Source organism: Oncorhynchus gorbuscha, linkage group LG09 (genome assembly GCF_021184085.1).
Source record: "Oncorhynchus gorbuscha isolate QuinsamMale2020 ecotype Even-year linkage group LG09, OgorEven_v1.0, whole genome shotgun sequence".
Taxonomy (NCBI): Eukaryota; Metazoa; Chordata; class Actinopteri; order Salmoniformes; family Salmonidae; genus Oncorhynchus; species Oncorhynchus gorbuscha.
The window spans coordinates 97,105,969-97,129,996 of NC_060181.1; the positions used below are offsets into that span (position 1 = coordinate 97,105,969).

General features: G+C 47.8%; 1 protein-coding gene across 1 annotated transcript in view; it reads right to left on the reverse strand.

Annotated features, from left to right (window-relative positions):
* LOC124044483 (receptor-type tyrosine-protein phosphatase-like N) overlaps window positions 1–24,028 on the reverse strand; it is a 132,653-nt gene that overhangs the window by 42,455 nt on the left and 66,170 nt on the right. Inside the window, exons 6-12 of the mRNA XM_046364111.1 lie at window positions 18,937–19,273; window positions 6,484–6,615; window positions 5,391–5,416; window positions 4,005–4,273; window positions 3,513–3,599; window positions 3,357–3,436; window positions 1,257–1,321 (exon numbers count right to left, since the gene is read on the reverse strand). Of these exons, the coding sequence (XP_046220067.1) occupies window positions 1,257–1,321; window positions 3,357–3,436; window positions 3,513–3,599; window positions 4,005–4,273; window positions 5,391–5,416; window positions 6,484–6,615; window positions 18,937–19,273 (996 nt within the window). The remainder of the gene's footprint in view (window positions 1–1,256; window positions 1,322–3,356; window positions 3,437–3,512; window positions 3,600–4,004; window positions 4,274–5,390; window positions 5,417–6,483; window positions 6,616–18,936; window positions 19,274–24,028) is intronic.

The window sequence follows — 24,028 nt, forward strand, 5'->3', positions numbered from 1 at the left end:
ACACCCTGTATTGTTATTTTACTGCTGCTGCTTTTATTTATTTGTTACTTTTTATTTTAAATTTTTTACTTAACACTTATTTTTCTTAAAATGTCATTGCAGGTTAGGAGAATTAGGTTAAGGTTAGGAAAAGAGCTGGGGTTAGCCATGGCCTCCTGATAGGTGTCTGGGCGTTGCCCATTGATCAACCAAAGGCTCGTTATAGGTTAGTATGACAGAGAAATTTAGTAAAAATCATGAATCTTAACAGACCCATGGATCTGCCAACCATGTCACCTTTTACATTGTCTTATTTTTGTAAAAAAGCATTTTTTTGCGTGTCAATTTTGACCAGCGCATCCAACTGTCAATTGAATTTACCACGGGTAGAATCAAGTTGTAGAAACATCTCAAAGGTGATCAATGAAAAGTCTGAATATTTATGTAAATACGATATCAGTTTTTTATTTGTGCATTTATTTGTGCATTTCTAAAAAACAGTTCTGCCTACCTGACCCTGAGCCTGCCTGCAGTTCTGTCTCTCTCTCTCTCTCTCTCTCTCTCTCTCTCTCTCATATGACTCTACCTCTCTTGTCCTCCATTTCTCTCTCTCTCTCTCTCTCTCTCTCTCTCTCTCTCTCTCTCTCTCTCTCTCTCTCTCTCTCTCTCTCTCTCTCTCTCTCTCTCTCTCTATGACCTCCTACCTCTCTTGTCTCTCATCTCTCTCTCTCTCTCTCTCTCTCTCTCTCTCTCTCTCTCTCTCTCTCTCTCTCACTCTCATTGACTCTCTAATACTACTACTACTACTATAACTATATAACTGTCCTGGATTACTGACCTCTGACTGCCCTTGACCTGTCGTTTGCCTGCCCCCTGTTTCATAAATAAACATTTATTATTTCGAACGGTCTACATCTGGGTCTTATCCTGAGGTCTGATACCTTAACCCCTAACCTTACTGTATCTGTAACCCTTACCGTAACTCTAACTGTAAACCTTACCGTAACTCTAACCGTAAACCTTACCGTAACCCTGACTGTAAACCTTACCATATCTCTAACCGTAAACCTTACCGTAACCCTAACCGTAAACCTTACCGTGAGAGGAGAGAGAGAGAGAAAGAGAGAAAGAGACAGAGAGACAGAGAGACAGAGAGAGAGAGAGAGAGAGAGAGAGAGAGAGAGAGAGAGAGAGAGAGAGAGTGACCCTCGTCTAAGTGTGCCCCCTCTAGAGAGGGTTGATGGCATGAAGAAGGGCAGAAGGAAGTTGTACTGTACCTGTCCCACACCAGTCTGCAGTATCTTCAACCCCGTCTCAGACTCCAGAAAGGACTTCTGAGACGCTGACAGAGACAGAAACACACAACAAACCCAAAACAGTCATTATTCACGATTTTCAACACACTATTCTGTCTATGCCTCAAATGGTACACTGTTCCCTGTTTTAGTTTTAACCCCTACGGAGGGTCAGATTGAAAGGGATTGTGGGTTCATCCCTGGAATCGTGGAAATGTACACTTAGACACTCATATCCTTCAACCCGGCCAGAGACCCAACCTTTATATTCAGCTGGAGTATAGCCACAGTCAGACGACAGAACACAATAAGAATATCTCTGGTAGGCTTAGGGACATTTTATAGATAAAGGATTGGTCCTATGAGAAGTATTTTGGACTAAAGGTTCACCAGAGTCAATTAATAGATGGACACCCGGCAGACTGCGTCTCTGAGAACAACAGGTTCTGACTGCTGATAAAAAAAGAATGGTTCTGTCTTTCTTTCCCTCTTTTACAGAGCTTTAATCTGCCTCTGCTGGGATCCAGAGTGTTAATATGGATGACAGAGGAAGGAGAGAGAGACAGACAAAGACAGAGAAAGGAGAGAGACAGAGAGAGATAGATAGAGAGATAAAGACAGACAGATTGAGAGCGTGAGAGAGAACGAGAGACAGAACGATAGAGAACAAGAGAGAGAGAACGAGAGAGAGAGAAAGACAGAGAGAGCGAGAGACAGAGAGAAAAACAGACAGATTGAGAGCGTGAGAGAGAACGAGAGAACGAGAGAGAACGAGAGAGAGAATGAGAGAACGGGAGAGAGAACGGGAGAGAGAACCAGAGAACGAGAGAGAGAACCAGAGAACGAGAGAGAGAACCAGAGAACGAGAGAGAGAACCAGAGAACGAGAGAACGAGAGAACGAGAGAGAGAGAATGAGAGAACGAAAGAGAGAGAACGAGAGAAAGAGAGAGAGAGAGAGATTCAAATACAAATCTTAGAATCTTCTATTAAAGATGACCAGAACCCACTGGATTATCCAATTACCTTGAATGAACTACAAGACATAATACAAACCCTCCAACCCAAAATGTCCTGTGGTGTTGATGGTATCCTAAATGAAATAAAATATACAGACCACAAATTCCAATTGGCTAAACTTTTTAACATCATCCTCAGCTCTGGCATCTTCCCCATTATTTGGAACGAAGGACTGATCACCCCAATCCACAAAAGTGGAGACAAATTTTACCCCAATAAATACCATGGGATATGAGTCAACAGCAACCTTGGGAAAATCCTCTGCATTATCATTAACAGCAGACTCGTACAGATTTGACTATGTACAGACTCAGTGAGCATAGCCTTGCTATTGAGAAAGGCCAGACCTGGCTCTCAAGAGAAGACAGCCCATATTTATGCTTATTTGTTTTCCCTTGTGTACTTTAACCATTGAGAGAGAGACAGAGAGAGAGAGAAACAGAGACAGAGAGAGCGAGACAGAGAGAGAGACATAGAGACAGAGAGAGCGAGACAGAGAGAGCGAGACAGAGAGAGAGACATAGAGAGACACGGAGAGAGAGAGACAGAGAGGGAGACGTAGAGAGACAGAGAGAGAGAGACAGAGAGAGAGAGAGAGAGAGAGCGAGACAGAGAGAGAGACATAGAGAGACACGGAGAGAGAGAGAGACAGAGAGAGAGAGACAGAGAGAGCGAGACAGAGAGAGAGACATAGAGAGACACAGAGAGAGAGAGACAGAGAGGGAGACAGAGAGAGAGAGAGAGAAACAGAGACAGAGAGAGCGAGACAGAGAGAGCGAGACAGAGAGAGAGACATAGAGAGACACGGAGAGAGAGAGAGACAGAGAGCGAGACAGAGAGAGAGACATAGAGAGAGAGAGAGCGAGACAGAGAGAGCGAGACAGAGAGAGAGACATAGAGAGACACGGAGAGAGAGAGAGACAGAGAGGGAGACAGAGAGAGAGAGACAGAGAGGGAGACAGAGAGAGAGAGAGACAGAGAGCGAGACAGAGAGAGCGAGACAGAGAGGGAGACAGAGAGAGAGAGAGAGACAGAGAGGGAGACAGAGAGGGAGATGTTCTCACCAGCCTTCTCAGCCATATCCTCTGCACTCATGTCCTGAGGGTTCTGCCTGATCCTGAATGTCAGGGCAGGGCCCACCACGCTGGAGGGACAAAATGAGTCGATTAGCTTACACACACATGCCTACACACAAACACACCACACACACAGTGCACTACCTGATGTTGATGAAGCTGCTGGTAGTCATGTGGATCCTCTCTGCAAGTACGCCCAGTAGTTTCACCCCATTATACAGACTGAGAGGACTGGAGAACAATAACAACAACAACAATTACGACAGCAACAACAACACACAATCAACACATTCATCAACATACATGTGACCTTAGAGACTCAACATCACAGCATGTGACCTTAGAGACTAGACTCAACATCACAGCATGTGACCTTAGAGACTAGACTCAACATCACAGCATGTGACCTTAGAGACTCAACATCACAGCATGTGACCTTAGAGACTAGACTCAACATCACAGCATGTGACCTTAGAGACTCAACATCACAGCATGTGACCTTGCCATCCGGCATTGACGAGCTAATGATACAAGGGACAGAATGACCCTGTAACAGAATGACCCAGTCCAGCCTGTATTAGGTACTATGAAAGGTTATTAAACTAGATATTCACACAGCCAGTTACCAGAACAGACCTCTGGTTGGTGACGATGTATCCATACTGCTCCCTGTCTGCTGTTCCCCTCTCAGCAGCTGGGACACTGGAGCTTTTCACCTTCTCTTTCACATCCTCCACAGAGACGGAGGAGTCCTTAGCCGTCACGCTGCCCTCTAGAGGTGCCGTGATGGGGGGACTGGTGGCAGCTGAGGCCAGGGTAGGGACCACCTTGGGCCCGGGGACAAGGGCGGAAGCTTTCTCTACCTTTTCAGGCACTGTGTCACTGCTTTTAAGAACCTGCTGAGTCTGTGTATAGGAGGAGGAGGTGGAGGGAAGATGGAGGAGGTGGAGGAGGAGCAGGAGGAGGCAAAGGAGGAGGAGGAGGAGGCGGAGGAGGAGGAGGTGGAGGGAAGATGGAGGAGGAAGAGGAGGAAGAGGAGGAGCAGGGGGAGGAGGAGGCGGAGGAGGTCGAAGGAGGCGAAGGAGGGAAGATGAAGATGGAGATGAGGAGGAGGAGCAGGAGGAGGTCGAAGGAGGAAGGAGGAAGGAAGATGGAGATGAGGAGGAGGAGCAGGAGGAGGCGAAGGAGGAAGGAGGAAGGAAGATGAAAATGAGGAGGAGGTCGAAGGAGGAAGGAAGATGAAGATGAGGAAGATGAGGAGGAGGAGCAGGAGGAGTTCGAAGGAGGAAGGAAGATGAAGATGAGGAAGATGAGGAGGAAGAGGAGGAAGAGGCAGAGGAGGAGGAGCATGAGGAGGTCGAAGGAGGAAGGAAGATGAAGATGAGGAAGATGAGGAGGAGGAGCACGAGGAGGTCGAAGGAGGAAGGAAGATGAAGATGAGGAGAAGAAGGAGGACACACGTGAAGATAATGGTTATACGGTCATTATGTTACAGTAAACAACATGTTTTTGTCACATGACTTTTGATGTACTTTATGTACCGTGTATACTCCTGTCTGATCTTTTGATGTACTTTATGTACCGTGTATACTCCTGTCTGATCTTTTGATGTACTTTATGTACCGTGTATACTCCTGTCTGATCTTTTGATGTACTTTATGTACCGTGTATACTCCTGTCTGATCTTTTGATGTACTTTATGTACCGTGTATACTCCTGTCTGATCTTTTGATGTACTTTATGTACCGTGTATACTCCTGTCTGATCTTTTGATGTACTTTATGTACCGTGTATACTCCTGTCTGATCCTTTGATGTACTTTATGTACCGTGTATACTCCTGTCTGATCTTTTGATGTACTTTATGTACCGTGTATACTCCTGTCTGATCTTTTGATGTACTTTATGTACCGTGTATACTCCCGTCTGATCTTTTGATGTACTTTATGTACCGTGTATACTCCCGTCTGATCTTTTGATGTACTTTATGTACCGTGTATACTCCTGTCTGATCTGAACATACCTCCTTTGGATCTTCGGTAAGTGGCTCTGAAAAACAAGAGGGAGCAATACAAAGACGTTTTTAACAAGGCAGATGGAGTATAGGAAATGACTCGTGTAATGTATTAATTATTCATTGGTATTAAATGACTATGGGCCTTTCTGTGTGCAGACAGATATACCCCCTGTTCACACATATCGAGCCAAACCAAGATGTACTGAGCTAGCCTTGTGAGGCATCCCACCATAGTTTACACGAACTGTGTTGAAAAGGACTGCCCTGATATACCATCCTGGCAGCTCGTGAGATTAGCATGGTCCAACAAGATGAAAAGGGTAACAGTGTGCTGTAGTACGTGGGCACAGCACTTCACAGGTCATTTTGTATACCAACCTGGTCTCAGAGCATTTTGTATTATTCTGAATGTAAATCCGAAGGCTCTCCATTTGGTATGATATGTTGGGTTTTTGTATGATTACATAAGACAGATGGATACTTGAGGCAAAATCAACTAGAGGGTGATTGGTCGGGGTGGATGGGTAACGCAAATGTCTAGCAACCCAAAAGTTGCGAGTTTGAATCTCATCACTTACAAATTTAGCATTTTAGCTAATTAGCAACTTTCAACTACTTGCAACTTGTTAGCTACTTTGCAACTACTTGGCGTGTTAACGAACCCTTCCCCTGACCTTAAACCTTTGACCTAACTCCTAAACTTAATTGTAACCTTAACCCTAACTCCTAACCCTAACCCCTAGCCTAGTTAACGTTAGCAAGCTAGCTTGCTAGAATTCGTAGCATAGCAAACATTTTGCAAATTCATAAAATATTGTACATTTACCAAATTCGTAACATATTGCACATTTTGCAAATACATTACAAATAATATGAATTGTAATTATACGAAATGTGTGATTGACATCCACAAATGAATACATACCAAACTAAACGTAACATATCATACTAAATGGAGTGACTTACGCACAGAATAATACAAAATGCTCTGAGACCAGGTTGCTGGAAATTCAATAAAAAGGACAGACTGGGAGGCAAAAAAATGAGGAAATGTGTGTCATTTATTTAACGAATCATGTCATGTGTTGTAAGTAAGTACCTATGTTGTCCTTGTCCTCAGCCTGCATCAGCTGCAGCACCACAGCCAGTCTGTAGAGCTGCTGGGGGGTCAGCTTTCTAGGGTCGATACCATACCTGTCCAGGGTCTCCACCATACGCTGTAGGATAGACTCTACGCAGACAGGAGACTATGTCAGTATTGGAGAGTAGTGAACTACATATAGTTCAACTCGTAATTTAGTTACATTTTGTTGTAGTTTGGTGGCAGTTGAACTAAATTAAAATCTTGGCAGTGTTTTCAGTAGTTAATTACTGTTTTACCATGTAGCTAACTACTGTTTTACCATGTAGATAACTACTGTTTTACCATGTAGCTAACTACTGTTTTACCATGTAGCTAACTACTGTTTTACCATGTAGCAGTGTAGCCAACTACTGTTTTACCATGTAGCGGTGTAGCTAACTACTGGAACTACACACTACTGTTTTACCATGTAGCGGTGTAGCTAACTACTGGAACTACACACTACTGTTTTACCATGTAGCTAACTACTGTTTTACCATGTAGCTAACTACTGTTTTACCATGTAGCAGTGTAGCCAACTACTGTTTTACCATGTAGCGGTGTAGCTAACTACTGGAACTAAACACTACTGTTTTACCATGTAGCGGTGTAGCTAGCTACTGGAACTATACACTACTGTTTTACCATGTAGCTAAATACTGTTTTACCATGTAGCTAACTACTGTTTTACCATGTAGCAGTGTAGCCAACTACTGTTTTACCATGTAGCGGTGTAGCTAACTACTGGAACTACACGCTACTGTTTTACCATGTAGCGGTGTAGCTAACTACTGGAACTACACACTACTGTTTTACCATGTAGCGGTGTAGCTAACTACTGGAACTACACTCTACTGTTTTACCATGTAGCGGTGTAGCTAACTACTGGAACTACACACTACTGTTTTACCATGTAGCGGTGTAGCTAACTACTGGAACTACACTCTACTGTTTTACCATGTAGCGGTGTAGCTAACTACTGGAACTACACACTACTGTTTTACCATGTAGCGGTGTAGCTAACTACTGGAACTACACACTACTTTTTTACCATGTAGTGGTATAGCTAACTACTGGAACTACACACTACTGTTTTACCATGTAGCGGTGTAGCTAGCTACGGGAACTACACACTACTGTTTTACCATGTAGCAGTGTAGCTAGCTACTGGAACTACACGCTACTGTTTTACCATGTAGCGGTCTAGCTAACTACTGGAACTACACACTACTGTTTTATCATGTAGCGGTGTAGCTAACTACTGGAACTAGACACTACAGTTTTACCATGTAGCGGTGTAGCTAGCTACTGGAACTACACACTACAGTTTTATCATGTAGCGGTGTAGCTAGCTACTGGAACTACACACTACTGTTTTACCATGTAGCGGTGTAGCTACTAGATGTTTACGTTATACACCCACCCTGACCACCCAACCAACCACCCTGACCAACCACCCACCCACCCTGACCAACCAACCAACCAACCACCCTGACCTACTAACCACCCACCCTGACCACCCAACCACCCTGACCAACCACCCACCCTGACCAACCACCCACCCTGACCAAACAACCACCCTGACCAACCAACCAACCAACCAACCAACCAACCAACCAACCAACCAACCAACCAACCAACCAACCACCCTGACCAATACTAGATGGTTACATTATACACCCATCCTGACCAACCAACCACCCAGCCTGACGACCCAACCACCCACCCTGACCACCCAACCACCCTGACCAACCAACCAACCAACCAACCAACCAACCAACCAACCAACCAACCAACCAACCACCCTGACCAATACCCAGATGTTTACATTATACACCCACCCTGACCAATACCCAGATGTTTACATTATACACCCACCCTGACCAATACCCAGATGTTTACGTTATACACCCACCCTGACCAACCAACAAACCACCCTGACCAACAAACCACCCACCCTGACCAATACTAGATGTTTACGTTATACACCCACCCTGACCAACCAACCAACCACCCTGACCACATTTACATTTTACATTTAAGTCATTTAGCAGACGCTCTTATCCAGAGCGACTTACAAATTGGTGCATTCACCTTATGACATCCAGTGGGACAGTCACTTAACAATAGTGCATCTAAAACTTAGGGGGGGTGGGGTGAGAGGGATTACTTAACCTATCCTAGGTATTCCTTAAAGAGGTGGGGTTTCAGGTGTCTCCGGAAGGTGGTGATTGACTCCGCTGTCCTGGCGTCGTGAGGGAGTTTGTTCCACCATTGGGGGGCCAGCGCAGCAAACAGTTTTGACTGGGCTGAGCGGGAGCTGTACTTCCTCAGTGGTAGGGAGGCGAGCAGGCCAGAGGTGGATGAACGCAGTGCCCTTGTTTGGGTGTAGGGCCTGATCAGAGCCTGGAGGTACTGAGGTGCCGTTCCCCTCACAGCTCCGTAGGCAAGCACCATGGTCTTGTAGCGGATGCGAGCTTCAACTGGAAGCCAGTGGAGAGAACGGAGGAGCGGGGTGACGTGAGAGAACTTGGGAAGGTTGAACACCAGACGGGCTGCGGCGTTCTGGATGAGTTGAAGGGGTTTAATGGCACAGGCAGGGAGCCCAGCCAACAGCGAGTTGCAGTAATCCAGACGGGAGATGACAAGTGCCTGGATTAGGACCTGCGCCGCTTCCTGTGTGAGGCAGGGTCGTACTCTGCGGATGTTGTAGAGCATGAACCTACAGGAACGGGCCACCGCCTTGATGTTAGTAGAGAACGACAGGGTGTTGTCCAGGATCACGCCAAGGTTCTTGGCGCTCTGGGAGGAGGACACAATGGAGTTGTCGACCGTGATGGCGAGATCATGGAACGGGCAGTCGTTCCCCGGGAGGAAGAGCAGCTCCGTCTTGCCGAGGTTCAGCTTGAGGTGGTGATCCGTCATCCACACTGATATGTCTGCCAGACATGCAGAGATGCGATTCGCCACCTGGTCATCAGAAGGGGGAAAGGAGAAGATTAATTGTGTGTCGTCTGCATAGCAATGATAAGAGAGACCATGTGAGGTTATGACAGAGCCAAGTGACTTGGTGTATAGCGAGAATAGGAGAGGGCCAAGAACAGAGCCCTGGGGGACACCAGTGGTGAGAGCGCGTGGTGAGGAGACAGATTCTCGCCACGCCACCTGGTAGGAGCGACCTGTCAGGTAGGACGCAATCCAAGCGTGGGCCGCGCCGGAGATGCCCAACTCGGAGAGGGTGGAGAGGAGGATCTGATGGTTCACAGTATCGAAGGCAGCCGATAGATCTAGAAGGATGAGAGCAGAGGAGAGAGAGTTAGCTTTAGCAGTGCGTAGCGCCTCCGTGATACAGAGGAGAGCAGTCTCAGTTGAATGACTAGTCTTGAAACCTGACTGATTTGGATCAAGAAGGTCATTCAGAGAGAGATAGCGGGAGAGCTGGCCAAGGACGGCACGTTCAAGAGTTTTGGAGAGAAAAGAAAGAAGGGATACTGGTCTGTAATTGTTGACATCGGAGGGATCGAGTGTAGGTTTTTTCAGAAGGGGTGCAACTCTCGCTCTCTTGAAGACGGAAGGGACGTAGCCAACGGTCAGGGATGAGTTGATGAGCGAGGTGAGGTAAGGGAGAAGGTCTCCGGAAATGGTCTGGAGAAGAGAGGAGGGGATAGGGTCAAGCGGGCAGGTTGTTGGGCGGCCGGCCGTCACAAGACGCGAGATTTCATCTGGAGAGAGAGGGGAGAAAGAGGTCAGAGCACAGGGTAGGGCAGTGTGAGCAGAACCAGCGGTGTCGTTTGACTTAGCAAACGAGGATCGGATGTCGTCGACCTTCTTTTCAAAATGGTTGACGAAGTCATCTGCAGAGAGGGAGGAGGGGGGAGGGGCGGAGGATTCAGGAGGGAGGAGAAGGTGGCAAAGAGCTTCCTAGGGTTAGAGGCAGATGCTTGGAATTTAGCGTGGTAGAAAGTGGCTTTAGCAGCAGAGACAGAGGAGGAAAATGTAGAGAGGAGGGAGTGAAAGGATGCCAGGTCCGCAGGGAGGCGAGTTTTCCTCCATTTCCGCTCGGCTGCCCGGAGCCCTGTTCTGTGAGCTCGCAATGAGTCATCGAGCCACGGAGCGGGAGGGGAGGACCGAGCCGGCCTGGAGGATAGGGGACATAGAGAGTCAAGGGATGCAGAGAGGGAGGAGAGGAGGGTTGAGGAGGCAGAATCAGGAGATAGGTGGGAGAAGGTTTGAGCGGAGGGAAGAGATGATAGGATGGAAGAGGAGAGAGTAGCGGGGGAGAGAGAGCGAAGGTTGGGACGGCGCGATACCATCCGAGTAGGGGCAGTGTGGGAGGTGTTGGATGAGAGCGAGAGGGAAAAGGATACAAGGCAGTGGTCGGAGACTTGGAGGGGAGTTGCAGTGAGGTTAGTGGAAGAACAGCATCTAGTAAAGATGAGGTCGAACGTATTGCCTGCCTTGTGAGTAGGGGGGAAGGTGAGAGGGTGAGGTCAAAAGAGGAGAGGAGTGGAAAGAAGGAGGCAGAGAGGAAAGAGTCAAAGGTAGACGTGGGGAGGTTAAAGTCGCCCAGAACTGTGAGAGGTGAGCCGTCCTCAGGAAAGGAGCTTATCAAGGCATCAAGCTCATTGATGAACTCTCCGAGGGAACCTGGAGGGCGATAAATGATAAGGATGTTAAGCTTGAAAGGGCTAGTAACTGTGACAGCATGGAATTCAAAGGAGGCGATAGACAGATGGGTAAGGGGAGAAAGAGAGAATGACCACTTGGGAGAGATGAGGATCCCGGTGCCACCACCCCGCTGACCAGACGCTCTCGGGGTGTGCGAGAACACGTGGGCGGACGAAGAGAGAGCAGTAGGAGTAGCAGTGTTGTCTGTGGTGATCCATGTTTCCGTCAGTGCCAAGAAGTCGAGGGACTGGAGGGAGGCATAGGCTGAGATGAACTCTGCCTTGTTGACCGCAGATTGGCAGTTCCAGAGGCTACCGGAGACCTGGAACTCCACGTGGGTCGTGCGCGCTGGGACCACCAGAGTAGGGTGGCCGCGGCCACGCGGTGTGGAGCGTTTGTATGGTCTGTGCAGAGAGGAGAGAACAGGGATAAACAGACACATAGTTGACAGGCTACAGAAGAGGCTACGCTAATGCAAAGGAGATTGGAATGACAAGTGGACTACACGTCTCGAATGTTCAGAAAGTTAAGCTACATAGCAAGAATCTTATTGACTAAAATGATTAAAATGATACAGTACTGCTGAAGTAGGCCAGCTGGCAGTGGGTGCGTTGTTGACACTACACTAATCAAGTCGTTCCGTTGAGTGTAATAGTTTCTGCAGTGTTGCTATTCGGGGGCTAGCAGGCTAGCTAGCAGTGTTGTTTACGTTACGTTGCGTTAAAAGAACGACAATAGATGGCTAGCGAACCTAGAAAATCGCTCTAGACTACACAATTATCTTTGATACAAAGACGGCTATGTAGCTAGCTAAGTAGCTAGCTACGATCAAACAAATCAAACCGTTGTACTGTAATGAAATGAAGTGAAAAAGTGATACAACCTGTGAATGCGACCGGGTAGTTGAGTTCTATACCAACCACCCACCCACCCTGACCAACCAACCAACCACCCTGACCAACCACCCACCCACCCTGACCAACCAACCAACCACCCACCCTGATCACCCAACCACCCTGACCACCCAACCACCCACCCTGACCAACCAACCACCCTGACCAACCACCCACCCTGACCAACAAACCACCCTGACCAACAAACCACCCTGACCAATACTAGATGTTTACGTTATACACCCACCCTGACCAACCAACCAACCACCCTGACCATCCAAACACCCTGACCAACCAACCACCCTGACCAACCAACCAACCAACCACCCACCCTGACCTACTAACCACCCACCCTGACCAACCAACCAACCTGACCAACCACCCACCCTGACCAACCAACCACCCTGACCAACCAACCACCCACCCTGATAATACTAGATGTTTACGTTATACACCCACCCTGACCAACCAACCAACCACCCTGACCAACCAACCACCCTGACCAACCAACTAACCAACCACCCACCCTGACCAACCACCCACCCTGACCAATCAACCACACTGACCAACCAACCAACCACCCACCCTGACCAACCACCCACCCTGACCAACCAACCACCCACCCTGACCAACCAACCACCCACCCTGACCAACCAACCACCCTGACCAACCACCCACCCACCCTGACCAACCAACCACCCACCCTGACCATCCACCCACCCACCCTGACCAACCAACCAACCACCCACCCACCCTGACCAACCACCCACCCCCTGACCAACCAACCACCCACCCTGACCAACCAACCACCCTGACCAACCACCCACCCACCCTGACCAACCAACCACCCACGCTGACCAACCACCCACCCACCCTGACCAACCAACCACCCACCCTGCCCAATCACCCACCCTGACCAACCACCCACCCACCCTGACCAACCACCCACCCACCCTGACCAACCAACCACCCACCCTGACCAACCAACCACCCACCCTGACCAACCAACCACCCACCCTGACCAACCACCCACACTACTTTAATTTTTGCCTTAAGTAACTATCCGTCTCATGTAACTACACTATAATTTTACGTCATTTATACATAGAATGTTTTTTATTTTATTTATTTATTTAACCTTTATTTAACTAGACAAGTCAGTTAATAAGAACAAATTCTTATTTACAATGACGGCCTATATTAGCAGAATCTTTTTTATTTCCACACCAATGACCAAAACTACAGGCTAAGAATGGACAGAGAGATAGGTCTATGTGTTCATCTTATCATATTTCTCCAATGCCAAATCAGTGTGTCTTGTTTGCAACGAAACTGTCCCCATTCGCAAAGAATTAAATCTTAGGAATTTGAGCTTGGTACTTTCAAAACTTAGGCCTACCTTTCCACAGACACACAACAGACACAGACAAATTTAAGCTTTAAATGCTGGCTACTCATCTTCAGAAGCTTAACCCAACAAGAGAAGTCATAACTGTTTCCCTAAAAGCTGTCACAGAAAGTGAACAGCTTAATCAATTGATAGTGATAAAATTAGATTAGTTTCCAAGCAAAGTGAATGTTTTGTCTCCTCGGCTATAGAAGGTTATAGCTCAGCCTCTGAATGTCTCTGAAACTAAACACTGATATCCCCACATGCATCGGAGTCACGTCATTCCCATGACTTTGTTTCTAGCATAAAGCATTGTGGACTAACGCGTTATAACTAATGTTATAAATCACTTTATATAATTGGATCTGTTTTATCTTCTGTAAAATCTTAAGCTAACAAGCCTGTGGTTTTCTTTCTCGTTTTTCTTTCATAAAAGGTAGGCCCATGGCATACCCTCTCATACCACCTCAATTCAAGTCCTGGTTTTAGCTTAACAGCCCTTCACTGTGTCATGACGCTAGCCCTCTCTAGCAGAGATGTGAACCCTCCCACCCCCTCTCCTGTTAGGAAGGGGGGCAGTTTTATGACTTTACAACAGTGTCATAAATTCCTGGCAGAGGCCCTCTTCTCCCTTGCCACATGGAGAGAGAGAGAGTGTCACAAAGAGACTCTCCCGCCCAAGACAAAGGGAATCTCCCGCCCAAGACAAAGGGACTCTCCCGCCCAAGACAAAGGGTCTCTCCTGCCCAAGACAAAGGGACTCTCCCACCCAAGACAAAGGGTCTCTCCTGCCCAAGACAAAGGGTCTCTCCTGTCCAAGACAAAGGGTCTCTCCTGCCCAAGACAAAGGGAATCTCCCGCCCAAGACAAAAGGACTCTCCCGCCCAAGACAAAGGGTCTCTCCTGCCCAAGACAAAGGGACTCTCCCGCCCAAGACAAAGGGTCTCTCCTGCCCAAGACAAAGGGAATCTCCCGCCCAAGACAAAGGGTCTCTCCTGCCCAAGACAAAGGGAATCTCCCGCCCAAGACAAAGGGACTCTCCCGCCCAAGACAAAGGGACTCTCCCGCCCAAGACAAAGGGTCTCTCCTGCCCAAGACAAAGGGTCTCTCCCGCCCAAGACAAAGGGAATCTCCCGCCCAAGACAAAGGGTCTCTCCTGCCCAAGACAAAGGGTCTCTCCTGCCCAAGACAAAGGGTCTCTCCTGCCCAAGACAAAGGGTCTCTCCTGCCCAAGACAAAGGGAATCTCCCGCCCAAGACAAAGGGTCTCTCCTGCCCAAGACAAAGGGTCTCTCCTGCCCAAGACAAAGGGTCTCTCCTGCCCAAGACAAAGGGAATCTCCCGCCCAAGACAAAGGGTCTCTCCTGCCCAAGACAAAGGGACTCTCCTGCCCAAGACAAAGGGTCTCTCCTGCCCAAGACAAAGGGACTCTCCTGCCCAAGACAAAGGGTCTCTCCTGCCCAAGACAAAGGGTCTCTCCTGCCCAAGACAAAGGGTCTCTCCTGCCCAAGACAAAGGGACTCTCCTGCCCAAGACAAAGGGTCTCTCCTGTCCAAGACAAAGGGTCTCTCCTGCCCAAGACAAAGGGTCTCTCCTGCCCAAGACAAAGGGACTCTCCTGCCCAAGACAAAGGGTCTCTCCTGCCCAAGACAAAGGGTCTCTCCTGCCCAAGACAAAGGGTCTCTCCTGCCCAAGACAAAGGGACTCTCCTGCCCAAGACAAAGGGTCTCTCCTGCCCAAGACAAAGGGACTCTCCTGCCCAAGACAAAGGGTCTCTCCTGCCCAAGACAAAGGGACTCTCCTGCCCAAGACAAAGGGACTCTCCTGCCCAAGACAAAGGGACTCTCCTGCCCAAGACAAAGGGACTCTCCTGCCCAAGACAAAGGGACTCTCCTGCCCAAGACAAAGGGACTCTCCTGCCCAAGACAAAGGGAATCTCCCACCCAAGACAAAGGGACTCTCCTGCCCAAGACAAAGGGTCTCTCCTGCCCAAGACAAAGGGAATCTCCCGCCCAAGACAAAGGGACTCTCCCGCCCAAGACAAAGGGTCTCTCCTGTCCAAGACAAAGGGTCTCTCCTGCCCAAGACAAAGGGTCTCTCCTGCCCAAGACAAAGGGACTCTCCTGCCCAAGACAAAGGGTCTCTCCTGCCCAAGACAAAGGGTCTCTCCTGCCCAAGACAAAGGGTCTCTCCTGCCCAAGACAAAGGGACTCTCCTGCCCAAGACAAAGGGTCTCTCCTGCCCAAGACAAAGGGACTCTCCCACCCAAGACAAAGGGTCTCTCCCGCCCAAGACAAAGGGTCTCTCCTGCCCAAGACAAAGGGACTCTCCCACCCAAGACAAAGGGTCTCTCCTGCCCAAGACAAAGGGTCTCTCCTGTCCAAGACAAAGGGTCTCTCCTGCCCAAGACAAAGGGAATCTCCCGCCCAAGACAAAGGGACTCTCCCGCCCAAGACAAAGGGTCTCTCCTGCCCAAGACAAAGGGACTCTCCCACCCAAGACAAAGGGTCTCTCCTTCCCAAGACAAAGGGTCTCTCCTGTCCAAGACAAAGGGTCTCTCCTGCCCAAGACAAAGGGAATCTCCCGCCCAAGACAAAAGGACTCTCCCGCCCAAGACAAAGGGTCTCTCCTGCCCAAGACAAAGGGACTCTCCCGCCCAAGACAAAGGGTCTCTCCTGCCCAAGACAAAGGGAATCTCCCGCCCAAGACAAAGGGTCTCTCCTGCCCAAGACAAAGGGAATCTCCCGCCCAAGACAAAGGGACTCTCCCGCCCAAGACAAAGGGACTCTCCCGCCCAAGACAAAGGGTCTCTCCTGCCCAAGACAAAGGGTCTCTCCCGCCCAAGACAAAGGGAATCTCCCGCCCAAGACAAAGGGTCTCTCCTGCCCAAGACAAAGGGTCTCTCCTGCCCAAGACAAAGGGTCTCTCCTGCCCAAGACAAAGGGTCTCTCCTGCCCAAGACAAAGGGAATCTCCCGCCCAAGACAAAGGGTCTCTCCTGCCCAAGACAAAGGGTCTCTCCTGCCCAAGACAAAGGGTCTCTCCTGCCCAAGACAAAGGGAATCTCCCGCCCAAGACAAAGGGTCTCTCCTGCCCAAGACAAAGGGACTCTCCTGCCCAAGACAAAGGGTCTCTCCTGCCCAAGACAAAGGGACTCTCCTGCCCAAGACAAAGGGTCTCTCCTGCCCAAGACAAAGGGTCTCTCCTGCCCAAGACAAAGGGTCTCTCCTGCCCAAGACAAAGGGACTCTCCTGCCCAAGACAAAGGGTCTCTCCTGCCCAAGACAAAGGGTCTCTCCTGCCCAAGACAAAGGGTCTCTCCTGCCCAAGACAAAGGGACTCTCCTGCCCAAGACAAAGGGTCTCTCCTGCCCAAGACAAAGGGTCTCTCCTGCCCAAGACAAAGGGTCTCTCCTGCCCAAGACAAAGGGACTCTCCTGCCCAAGACAAAGGGTCTCTCCTGCCCAAGACAAAGGGACTCTCCTGCCCAAGACAAAGGGTCTCTCCTGCCCAAGACAAAGGGACTCTCCTGCCCAAGACAAAGGGACTCTCCTGCCCAAGACAAAGGGTCTCTCCTGCCCAAGACAAAGGGTCTCTCCTGCCCAAGACAAAGGGACTCTCCTGCCCAAGACAAAGGGACTCTCCTGCCCAAGACAAAGGGAATCTCCCAACCAAGACAAAGGGACTCTCCTGCCCAAGACAAAGGGTCTCTCCTGCCCAAGACAAAGGGAATCTCCCGCCCAAGACAAAGGGACTCTCCTGCCCAAGACAAAGGGTCTCTCCTGCCCAAGACAAAGGGACTCTCCTGCCCAAGACAAAGGGTCTCTCCTGCCCAAGACAAAGGGACTCTCCCGCCCAAGACAAAGGGACTCTCCTGCCCAAGACAAAGGGACTCTCCTGCCCAAGACAAAGGGTCTCTCCTGCCCAAGACAAAGGGTCTCTCCTGCCCAAGACAAAGGGTCTCTCCTGCCCAAGACAAAGGGTCTCTCCTGCCCAAGACAAAGGGTCTCTCCTGCCCAAGACAAAGGGTCTCTCCTGCCCAAGACAAAGGGTCTCTCCTGCCCAAGACAAAGGGTCTCTCCTGCCCAAGACAAAGGGTCTCTCCTGTCCAAGACAAAGGGTCTCTCCTGCCCAAGACAAAGGGACTCTCCCGCCCAAGACAAAGGGTCTCTCCTGCCCAAGACAAAGGGACTCTCCTGCCCAAGACAAAGGGTCTCTCCTGTCCAAGACAAAGGGTCTCTCCTGCCCAAGACAAAGGGACTCTCCCGCCCAAGACAAAGGGTCTCTCCTGCCCAAGACAAAGGGTCTCTCCTGCCCAAGACAAAGGGACTCTCCTGCCCAAGACAAAGGGTCTCTCCTGCCCAAGACAAAGGGACTCTCCTGCCCAAGACAAAGGGTCTCTCCCGCCCAAGACAAAGGGTCTCTCCTGCCCAAGACAAAGGGTCTCTCCCGCCCAAGACAAAGGGTCTCTCCCGCCCAAGACAAAGGGTCTCTCCTGCCCAAGACAAAGGGTCTCTCCTGCCCAAGACAAAGGGTCTCTCCTGCCCAAGACAAAGGGACTCTCCTGCCCAAGACAAAGGGTATCTCCTGCCCAAGACAAAGGGTCTCTCCTGTCCAAGACAAAGGGTCTCTCCCGCCCAAGACAAAGGGTCTCTCCTGTCCAAGACAAAGGGTGCTTTGTTTTTTGTTGTATTGATCACAGTATATCCCTTCTTAAATTGTATAGATTATTTATGTTTTAGGGTACCTACAGTCGGATTAGGAACGTTGTTTGAAATGTTTGGACCAAGTTTAAACGGAATTTATTAGATCCTTTGTAGTCATGTTGGGCGAGTTGGATTTGTGAATCAAACGCGCCAAATAAATTGACATTTTTGGGACATAAACAAGGACATTATCGAACAAAAGGACAATTTGTGATGTTTCTGGGACATTTTGGAGTGCCAACAGAAGAAGATCTTCAAAGGTAAGGCATTTATTATATCACTATTTCTGTCTTTTGTCGCGCACCTGCCTGGTTGAAATCTCATTTTCATGTGTTTATATGTGGGGTGCTGTCCTCAGATAATCGCATGGTCTGTTTTCGCCATAAAGCCTTTTTGAAATCTGACACCCTGGCTGGATTAACAAGAAGTTAATCTTTATTCTGATGTATAACACTTGTATGTTTTATGAATTTTTATGATGAGTATTTCTGTTTTTGAATTTGGCGCACTGCAATTTCATTGGGTGTGAAACGGGGTTCGAGTGGGAGTAGGATTTTTTTTATTTATTTGACCTTTATTTAACCAGGCAAGTCAGTTAAGAGCAAATTCTTATTTTCAATGATGGCCTAGGAACAGTGGGTTAACTGCCTGTTCAGGGGCAGAACGACCGATTTGTACCTTGTCAGCTCGGGGGTTTGAACTTGCAGCCTTCCGGTTACTAGTCCAACACTCTAACCACTAGAAGAGGTTTTAAGACAGCAGATCTACTAACTCACCATCCAGCCCACCCAGAGAGCTGTAGTCATGCTGTGGAAGCTGCTGCTGTTGTCTGGCTCTAGCCATAGCCAGCTCTGTCAGACTGTAGTCCTCTACATAGTCCAGAGGCAGTTCCGGTTCCTCGTAGTAGGGTGGGGCCGGCAGGGCTGCTGCCCCCCGGTGGCGGAATGAGGGCTGTGCAGGGGAAGAGGACAGATAGAGGGAGATGACGTTCTGTTGCAGTTGATGGTCTCTCTCTCTCTGTTTGGCCTGTTGGTATCTGGAGGAGGGGCGGAGCCCTGCGTAGACTCCTCCTCCCTGGTGGAGGGAGCGCTCCATATCTTCCTGGTATCTGTGCTGTAATACACAGAGAGATGGTTTACGGATGAGGTCTGTGTGTGTGCATGAGTGATTTCATACATTAAACCTTTACTTGTAGCCAGGTAAGTCATTGCAAATGTACAGTTACGACTATAACTACTGTTCCCTGATGGAGAGAATCACCAAGTACATGTATACATGTTCAGAATGTTACCTGGTGATATGGTGCTGCTAGACAACATACTCAGATGTTACCTGGTGATATGGTGCTGCTAGACAACATACTCAGATGTTACCTGGTGATATGGTGCTGCTAATGATAGACAACATACTCAGAATGTTCCCTGGTGATATGGTGCTGCTAGACAACATACTCAGAATGTTACCTGGTGATATGGTGCTGCTAGACAACATACTCAGAATGTTACCTGGTGATATGGTGCTGCTAGACAACATACTCAGAATGTTACCTGGTGATATGGTGCTGCTAGACAACATACTCAGAATGTTACCTGGTGATATGGTGCTGCTAGACACCATACTCAGAATGTTACCTGGTGATATGGTGCTGCTAGACACCACACTCAGAATGTTACCTGGTGATATGGTGCTGCTAGACAACATACTCAGAATGTTACCTGGTGATATGGTGCTGCTAGACAACATAATCAGAATGTTACCTGGTGATATGGTGCTGCTAGTGATAGACAACATATTCAGAATGTTACCTGGTGATATGGTGCTGCTAGTGATAGAAAACATACTCAGATTGTTACGTGGTGATATGGTGCTGCTAGTGATAGACAACATACTCAGAATGTTACTTGGTGATATGGTGCTGATAGACAACATACTCAGAATGTTACCTGGTGATATGGTGCTGCTAGTGATAGACACCATACTCAGAATGTTCCCTGGTGATATGGTGCTGCTAGTCAACATACTCAGAATGTTCCCTGGTGATATGGTGCTGCTAGTGATAGACAACATACTCAGATTGTTACCTGGTGATATGGTGCTGCTAGTGATAGACAACATACTCAGAATGTTCCCTGGTGATATGGTGCTGCTAGACAACATACTCAGAATGTTACCTGGTGATATGGTGCTGCTAGACAACATACTCAGAATGTTACCTGGTGATATGGTGCTACTAGACAACATACTCAGAATGATACCTGGTGATATGGTGCTGATAGACAACATACTCAGAATGTTACCTGGTGATATGGTGCTGCTAGTGATAGACACCATACTCAGAATGTTACCTGGTGAAATGGTGCTGCTAGTGATAGACAACATACTCAGATTGTTACCTGGTGATATGGTGCTGCTAGTGATAGACAACATACTAAGAATGTTCCCTGGTGATATGGTGCTGCTAGTGATAGACAACATACTCAGATTGTTACCTGGTGATATGGTGCTGCTAGTGATAGACAACATACTCAGATTGTTACCTGGTGATATGGTGCTGCTAGTGATAGACAACATACTCAGAATGTTCCCTGGTGATATGTTGCTGCTAGTGATAGACAACATACTCAGAATGTTACCTGGTGATATGGTGCTGCTAGTGATAGACAACATACTCAGATTGTTACCTGGTGATATGGTGCTGCTAGTGATAGACAACATACTCAGAATGTTCCCTGGTGATATGGTGCTGCTAGACAACATACTCAGAATGTTACCTGGTGATATGGTGCTGCTAGACAACATACTCAGAATGTTACCTGGTGATATGGTGCTACTAGACAGCATACTCAGAATGATACCTGGTGATATGGTGCTGCTAGTGATAGACAACATACTCAGAATGTTACCTGGTGATATGGTGCTGCTAGTGATAGACAACATACTCAGAATGTTACCTGGTGATATGGTGCTGCTAGTGATAGACACCATACTCAGAATGTTACCTGGTGAAATGGTGCTGCTAGTGATAGACAACATACTCAGAATGTTACCTGGTGATATGGTGCTGCTAGTGATAGACAACATACTCAGATTGTTACCTGGTGATATGGTGCTGCTAGTGATAGACAACATACTCAGAATGTTCCCTGGTGATATGGTGCTGCTAGACAACATACTCAGAATGTTACCTGGTGATATGGTGCTGCTAGACAACATACTCAGAATGTTACCTGGTGATATGGTGCTACTAGACAGCATACTCAGAATGATACCTGGTGATATGGTGCTGATAGACAACATACTCAGAATGTTACCTGGTGATATGGTGCTGATAGACAACATACTCAGAATGTTACCTGGTGATATGGTGCTGCTAGTGATAGACAACATACTCAGAATGTTACCTGGTGATATGGTGCTGCTAGTGATAGACACCATACTCAGAATGTTACCTGGTGAAATGGTGCTGCTAGTGATAGACAATATACTCAGAATGTTACCTGGTGATATGGTGATACTAGTGATAGACAACATACTCAGAATGTTACCTGGTGATATGGTGCTGCTAGTGATAGACACCACACTCAGAATGTTACCTGGTGATATGGTGCTACTAGTGATTGACAACATACTCAGATTGTTACCTGATGATATGGTACTGCTAGACAACATACTCAGAATGTTACCTGGTGATATGGTGCTGCTAGTGATAGACAACATATAGAGACAAAATACAGACAGCGGAGTTTAAACCAAGTTTACATACATTATATACAACTAGGTAGAGAAGGCAAAGAGCCTCAAGGGAATGAATAGATATACAAATATAGTGGGTTTACGGTTGATATACAGTTTAGTATATGAATATACAGAACTAGTCAAAAGTTTGGACACACCTACTCATTCCAGAGTTATTTTTTATATTTTCTAACCATTTTCTAAACTGTTGAAAAAAAGAATGAAATAACACATATGGAATCACGTAGTAACTAAAAAATATATTTGAGATTTGATATTCTTCAAAGTAGCCACCCTTTGCCTTGATGGCAGCTTCGTCCACTGTTGGTATTCTCAGGTAGTCACCTGGAATGCATTTAAATTAACATGTGTTTATGGAAATTCTTTCCTTCTTAATGCATTTGAGCCAATCAGTTGTGTTGTGACAAGACATGGGTGGTATACAGAAGATAGCCCTATTTAGTAAATACCATGTCCAATTTATGACAAGAACATCTCAAATAAGCAAAGAGAAACGACAGTCCATCATTACTTTAAGACATGAAGGTCAGTCAATCCGGAAAATTTCAATAACTTTGAAAGTTTCTTAATAAAGTGCAGTCGCAAAAACCATCAAGCGCTGTGATGAAACTAGGCTCTCATGAGGACCTCCACAGGAAATGAAGACCCAGAGTTACCTCTGCTGCAGAGGATAAGTTCATTAGAGTTACCAGCTGCAGAAATTGCAGCCCAAATAAATGCTTCACAGAGTTCAAGTACAGACCTAACTCAACATCAACTGTTCAGAGGAGACTATGTGAATCAGGCCTTCATGGTCGAATTGCTGCAAAGTAACAACTGCTAAAGGACACCAATAAGAAGAAGAGACTTGCTTGGACCAAGAAACATGAGCAATAGACATTAGACCGGTGGAAATCTGTCCTTTGGTCTGATGAGTCCAAATTTGAGAGTAGGTGAATGGATGATCTCGGTATGTGTTGTTCCCACTGTGAAGCCTGGAGGAGATTGGTGTGATAATGTAGGGGTGCTTTGCTTGTGACACTGGTGACACTGTGTGATTTGGGCTGAATCAGGTCCACAGGGAGAAATGTGTAAAAGAGGGTCCTAGGTCAATGGTGCGCGAGAGCATCCAATCCCAGCGGAGGTCAAAAAACAGCCAACAGATATTTGATGTGCAGCGCGCTCTGTGACACTGTCCACAACCCCCGAATTGAGCTGCACTTGAGCAGTGCACCCCAACCTCAACCATCTGTCGTGATCACCTTGCTGGATGTAACTTGACTCATAGGGGTCCCCAGAGACAACAGGGTCCGTCCACCGAGCTAGAGCCTGTAGACATGACGGGGACACCTGATGTGACCGGTCCAGGTGGTGCGATTGCGTCCAAGCTATATGCGGGCAGATTCTCGACTGAGTCTAACTCAAGACCCAGAAACGGAATGCGTTGAGATTGAGTCAAACAGCTCTTCTCTTGATTCTCTTTGAAACCCAGAGACTGAACATGGGAAAGCAGCATGGATGTGTGTAATACCACCTGCTCCTTCGACTCCGCTACCACCAGCCAATCGTAGTCCAATATCTTCTACCCCAGACACTGCGAAGTTGTCAGATCCACATACACAACTTTGGTGAAAATGCGAAGCAAGAGGGACAGCCCAAAAGGGAGGACCAGAAATCGTAGGCTGCAGCCTCAAAATTGAACCTCAGGAATGTTCTGTTATGGGGAGGGGGATATACAGTATGGCCCCATGAAAGTATGCATCCTTCAAGACGACGGAGGTGAACCAATCGCACGGGCTGTAACAACCGGCTATTCATGAGAATTCTGAATTTGTAGACCCTTAGGTGCTTGTTTTTGGGCATGCAGGTCAAAATAGGGGCGCAAAGTCCCGCCCCTTTTGGGAACCAGGAGATTCCGGGTGTACAAGTTGTCCTGGGGCCTCTGGCATAGGAACCACTGCTTCTGGACAATTCTCCATCCTAAAACTGTCTCTGAGGTCTCAGTGATACCGTAAAAACATAGGTGATGCACAACAAATTTTAGCCTGTACCTCAATGTTGCTGTTTGCCTAATCAAGGGAGACACTGCACATGTGCACAGCGAGTCTCCAGTAAAGTGCCATCTGAAGGGGC